Below are 6,638 nucleotides of genomic sequence, written 5' to 3'. Positions count from 1 at the left end.
GACGTCATCAAAATGCTGGCTTCTGATTGGCTCCTCAAATCGGTGCACCAGCTCCCCCATATTCTCTCTACTATTATGATATAAATTTATTTGTTCAAATTTAATTTAAAACTTTACTAACCCTTACGTTTCCATCAGGTATAAAATTTAAATGTTGACATCTGCCTGACAAACAAATATTATTGAGGGATATACTCACCAACAGTGAACAATAATAGAAATGCGTTCGTCGAAACACATTACGTCAAAACAACTGAAAGTACTTATAACCTCATATGTAATTAAAAATTATTTTTAACACTACCATTTGTAGCGTTTTCCAGACCACAACGTATTTTTTTCCTCTTTCCCCGTTATAGTGATTTTCCATTGAAATATAATTCGTTGTAGCGATAAAATTTCTTGATTAAAACGCTTCGGCTCGTGTTTTCTTAAATAATGTTTGTATTAATTGTTGTTTTTTAATTAGGAGAATGTTCGACTAGAAGTTTTAAAAACAGAAGCCCAGCACCGGCCTTAGTCAGGAGAACTAAAGAACTCAATGAATTTTCGTACCATATCTTGTTGTGGATCGAATTAGATAATAAATGATTGAGATTCTTTTAAATTAAAATTCACATATAAATTTTCAGTATCTCGTGGCATTTACTATTTAAAAGACTTTAACCTTCAATATACTGTGTGTACCATATTCGATTCCTTCTGCCTATAGCTTGAATGTCAAATCATCCTTAAGATTTAAACGGCAGTGGCTCCGAGATATTTTATAACGTTAAAACTTAGATTATCTTCATCTTAATATTTTTTTCTATTATTAAATCTATCGATCTATTCACTTTTATTTATGATGGTCTGATTACATTTTACTATTTTTTTTATTTGATAAACTTTAACGTAATTAATCGGTAACTGTTTTTTAGTTTATTGATGTTGTGACGGATTAATTTATTTATCTTCAAATATCTGAGCGTTTTATTTATTCCAGAGTCATCTTTTTATGGAAAAAAGTTGTAAGATTGGTTCTTTCTTTATGGTATTTAAGACACTGAAACAGGTTGAATAGTTAGAGATGCCTTGTCACAGGTTGGATATTTTAAAGTTACACATGAGACATTTATATCGTATCGGATTATTACTGGTAATGTCTAATTTTATTGCTTAATGTTCCTCTTATCTAATACAACACATCAATAAACAGAATCAGATTTCGAAACAAAGACTAATGTTCTTTTATGTCAAAGTAAATACAAATTATGTTAATTTTAACCATTTGGATTTGTAGAGCTACTATTTATAATTTTAATTAAATGAATACTTATTAGCCGAACGTACTTTAAGCAATTAATCCGTTAACAAATACTATTCTTGATATTAAAGAAATACAAGATTGATGAAATGTATAAAACAGTTTATTTCTTTATGATTATAGATGAATATATCAATAATCATAAAGAAATAATAATCAAACCCAAAAACGATAATTTCTTTTAAAAAATATATGTTGATATTATTATTCACCAAAATATTCTATAAAATAAATATTAATTGATATTTCAATCGAAGAAACCCACAAAGTATAATTAATGTGGGTCATTTAGGCATAATTCTTCTTCTTTATCATACCTAAGTAAACCGTGATATAACCATGAAAATACCAAATAATCGAAAAATAATTATAAATATAGTATGAAATATGTACATTAGAGATTATGAAACAAATGAATATTATACATAAAAATAAGTAAAATTGTAATCACATTTTTATAATCATTACTTATATTAACAACATTGTTTCAGAAATGACACAAAAGTGGCAAGAAGACAACCTGGACTACGATGTCCTCGATGATAAGCTGATTCAGGAGATCACCAAATTCTGTGGGGGAATGAATTCCGTCGAGCTGTCCTTCAAGAACGGCTGCCTTCTTCCCAAGTCATTTCTGAAGTACGCCGAGCGCATCAGGAACTTCGAAGTTAGGCCGGATGACGTCTGGATCATTACGTATCCAAAATGCGGTAAATTCATGTCCATAATCTATCAATCAATAAATACAAATAATGAGATGTATTTGCCTAATACCACAGTTTTGCACCTAATTCGCAAGCTTATTGTTAAAGTAGTCGGATTTCTCTTTAAAATTCAGTACGAAACTAATTAATCATCCAGGAGTATTAACACAAAGTTGTATTAGTCTTATTCTAATACTTAGATACTGTGCTTGAATTTACGCGGATAGGTCAAATCAACTAGAACAAGTTGGCTGTTTGGTCTTCAACCCACTATTGAATATTCTCCAGTGAGCTCACCATTATTAAAACCATTTTTTTATCCATAATCTTGATTATTAAAGTATACACCAGCCATCAGTCTTCATACTTATCTAATTTTTTTTAATTGTATAATAGCTATTTTTCATTATGTCATTGATTTAAAAAAAAATAGACAAAATTAAAAATATTTTGAACCAAAAAATAATTTCATAGAATACTGACCTGTAAAATCACTATTGTATTTTAAACATTGGTGAGCAAAGAAAGTAGGAACAAAGCTTGAGATAGAGGAAATATTTAGTTACAAAATACTGTTATATTAAAACAAAAAAAATTGTTTATCATTTTCGTATTTTCTAATATTCCAAATCCATTTACGAAATTTTTATTGGCACATAGACCTTTTAACTTCAATTCTATGTTTATTGCACATTCGGCACAATATTATCACCAACATCGAGTGAAATTTCTAAAGTCACAAAAAATTAAATTAATTTTCAAATAAATATGTTTTATCACAGGTACCACATGGACTCAAGAGTTGGTCTGGTTGTTGGGCAGCAATTTTGATTTCTCTAAAGCAAAAGAGTTGGAGCTTCATCGCCGTTCCATCTTCTTAGAGTAAGCAAGTATTTTAATGCATAGTGTCAATGTTAGTACCAGGAATTTTTAGGCATTTCCAAAGAATTTGGTTATTTCCAAATGGTATTTTATGATATATTTGTGTTTTACCCATACCTCGACTTTAGAAGAAGATAATGAGGTGCAGGAAGAACGCTAATAAATGATATTTCTTGTATTATTCCAACATTTCGAATTTCAGGCCTTAATTCGATTGTTAGTTGCTGAAAATATCACTAAGTGCGTGATGCTGAGAAATTATAATTTCTTCTTTTTCCAAATCATGCAACTTTTCTCCAATTCTGTTTTATTTGTAATCCGTTCGCTATGGAAGAAAAAATAGGAACCCAAATACCGTCTGATTTACTCACCTCATGTCAAGCTCTAGGCTAAGGGAGAGGCTCCTAGTATATCGAGCTGTTAACAGGGCAAATGAGTAAATGTTTTGGTGATTTTGGCTCTCGTAGTCTTTTTTATTTCAGTCAAATAACACGAATCTGAAAGTTGCTAACCAATATCTTTCCAGGAACCAAATGAAAAAAAAAAATGTTCGAATTCGCACGAACCATCATAACACGTAGCTTGGTGAGGGACCGCCTCCATTAGGTCCGTATCGTTCCCCAGTTTTCGTCTGAATATGGGCGAGGTGAGAACTGATCCTGTTCTCCTGGGATTTAGTAGCGAATGAGAGCGAAAAAAAGAGTGACAAGTTGACTGTGAAAATTTATTTCGAATAAATGTAGTCAAGAATGTGTACTTTTTCATTCGAAAATAGAAGAAGTGGTGGTCATCGTTGATGTGAAGATCATACCAAAAATAAGAAAATTCAATTTACTCATTTAATTTTGCATAAATGTGATTCTCCCACATTTTCCATTTTCGTCGATATCAATCAATCAAAGTTGATAAATCCAAAGCGAAAATGTCTTAATTCCGAAATTTCTTCAAAACCGTTCCGAAGAACCATCTCGTCTAATACGAATAATGAAGCAATGGACGATAGGCATTCTCACGATTTCGTACAAACATTATTCGTTCGAACTCGTTGCTTCGCAATTCGCAGCTTTCCACTCAAAAAACCTTAAATAAACAACACTTGCACCTTTCTAAATCTATGATGGTACTAGTTTCTTTTTTTTCTTGGGTGTGGCTGATGATAGCCAACGGGAAATAAGGTTCCGAAAAGGTAATGACTCTACGAACGAGAGAGCGATCTGACCAGGAAAAAGAGGCATTGAAGACAAAGAGACAGAAGCGGTAGAAGGTACAGAAGTAAGAAAACCGACCTGGACGCCATCCCTGATGAACAAGACGACACCTACGGAACTAGATCCCACGGCATGAATCATTCTAATCAGCACCAATGAGTATATATTAAACAATAAACAATAAGCAATAATGTAATTATCATATTTTATGGCAATCATTTATCTGAATCATTTTAATCATAGCAATAAATTATAAATAACACGCTTTACACAGGTAAACACAGAACAAGTCTTTGGAAAAGAATTCAATTATAATAATAGTTTTGCAGGACCTATTATAAATTAATTAATTAACTTATTTTTGGATAATCGCCTTCAGCGGTTATCCTGCCATCGCGACTAAATCTCCAGACAGTACATAGCAATATTAAGTAGAAAGGAGCCAAGCTACATGGTAACTGAACTGAGAACTATAAATTAAAAGTAATTAAATGTTAAATTTGAAAAGTCATAAATAAAATAACGTATATGGACTGATTATTTATTTCAACTAACAGCATATTAAAGGGCGAAAATAGTACCTTAAATATTTTCTATTACTGAAATCATACACTTTTTGATCATTCAGTGTCTTCGTAGTCTGTTCAATGATAGTGTAAGCGCGCGGTGGAGGTTTGGATCTTTTCTGCAGGACATAGGGTTATACCTAAGATACGATAGTAGAGTAATAACTAATGCTTGGTTTATAGCAGCAGAATGAGGTCCGATTAGCAATATATTGTTTCTACTATAACTGTAGATCAAAGCATGGGATTATAATTACTTTTTATTGTGATTGGACTTTTTTACCTATTTCATTAAAAAAAATTCAGTTGGCTTGAAGTCATATGTCTAAAATCTAACGAACAGCTTACTCTAAATGATTTATTTAAGTTCTGTTATTATTGGATATTAAAGGTTCTGATCGCTGATGAATTCTTTAGTAAGGCTTTTCATCTGATGAGGACACTTCCCTGTTCGCCCTATCCTGTTCCAAGAATAGCAACTGACTAAGAAGATTACTCAACGATGAGGGCGGCTTTCAAGAACTTTTGTAACAAAGTGTCTATTTAAAATTAAAATTGTCAATCAAATAAGTATATCAACTTCATGGAGAGAGAGGTTAGGTGAAGCAACTTGAAAATCTGTGGCATTGATCGAGAAATAATAACTTTTGATTTATTTTTGTTGTCACCCAATCAAGTGTTCGCAGGAGAAACACATTTTTGCGTTCACATTTTAATAAATTGTGAAACATGCATTTTATGTTGTTGTTTTTTTAAAAGAATGTTAGGCAATTATTCAGTTAATTACGTTATTTGATTTAGGCAATTACTTCAAAAGTATCTCTTTATTCTATAAGACATTTAGTAGTCCTGTTATAATCGTTTTCCGCTAGAAATCATTGTTAATGCTATACACACTATTGAGATCATTCCTACATCATTAAGGGTTCGAGTTGGCGAAGTCGTTCCCTAACTTGTGGAGTACTCCAGGGATCAGTGCTATCTCCAGTACTTTTTTCAGTATACAGAGCTTAAACTGTTGGAACTAAGGATAACAAACCTACTGTAGCGTGGAGTGTACAGACAGCTCTATGGCAGGTGGGGAAGGTTGTACAGAAATCACCAAGTAGCTGGAAGGGTTAAATATTACGATTAATCTCTAGAAGAGACCTACTATATTATTTTGTCCTTCCAGAAGAACAAGCGTCCACTCTAAAGTTTATAAGGTAGCAGGATGCAAAAACAGAACGGCAGAAACTAGCTCGCCTCTGCTCTAAGAAAATAAAGCTGGTAGGAACCAAGTCTTACTAGCTTATTCACCTGCTAACACCTCCTAATCTACCACTTCAAATTACTAATAAAAGTATTCTCAAGCAAGCCCTACTCTACGGAGCATCTATGCTAGCCAACAAAGTACGCACAGCAGCAATTTTTTAATAATACTACTTTTATTTATTGATAGATATTACAATCTGTCACACAGTTGTGGGCAATAAGTAATAGTGATGAATGATCTCATACATACTGAAATAAAATAAAATAAATGAATGAATAAAAAAAATAAATAAATAAAATAAATGAAAAAAAAAACAAAAGAAAAAACTCTCTTAAAATATATACAAACAAAAGAAAAAACTCTCTTAAAATATATACAAACAAAAGAATAAACAAAATGAACATAATCAAACTATCTGTATGAAAAATAAATAAATAAAATAACATAATGATAAAATAATATAATCTCTAGTCACATTTACACTCTAATATACAATATTTACCCAATCGACCTGAGGATCCCTGAGCCCACTCTATTTCCCACGTGTGAGGGGTAGAGCAGAACTCAAGAGATCCCAGCACATCCCTCTCGCCACATCACTGGTAGTGAGTCAGTGGAGGCTGAGCAACTGCGCTAAAGCCGCAAACACTCAACTTGAGTGGAGAATCTGACCATTGCCTGACTCCAATTGTCCATTTTTATTTTAATAAGTCTCTT

At 32.1% G+C, this 6,638-nt stretch overlaps 1 protein-coding gene across 1 annotated transcript in view; it reads left to right on the top strand.

The window, feature by feature from the left end:
• Positions 1–1,797: 1,797 nt before the first annotated feature.
• LOC106691058 (luciferin sulfotransferase-like) overlaps positions 1,798–6,638 on the top strand; it is a gene marked incomplete at its 5' end in the record, with an annotated part of 19,513 nt that continues 14,672 nt past the window's right edge. Inside the window, 2 exons of the mRNA XM_067052963.1 lie at positions 1,798–2,016; positions 2,793–2,892. Of these exons, the coding sequence (XP_066909064.1) occupies positions 1,798–2,016; positions 2,793–2,892 (319 nt within the window). The remainder of the gene's footprint in view (positions 2,017–2,792; positions 2,893–6,638) is intronic.

The sequence above is a fragment of the Halyomorpha halys genome, unplaced genomic scaffold (genome assembly GCF_000696795.3).
Source record: "Halyomorpha halys isolate HHAL.00 unplaced genomic scaffold, Hhal_1.1 Scaffold2052.1, whole genome shotgun sequence".
Lineage (NCBI taxonomy): Eukaryota > Metazoa > Arthropoda > Insecta > Hemiptera > Pentatomidae > Halyomorpha > Halyomorpha halys.
This window is presented reverse-complemented; position numbering and strand designations above follow the sequence as displayed.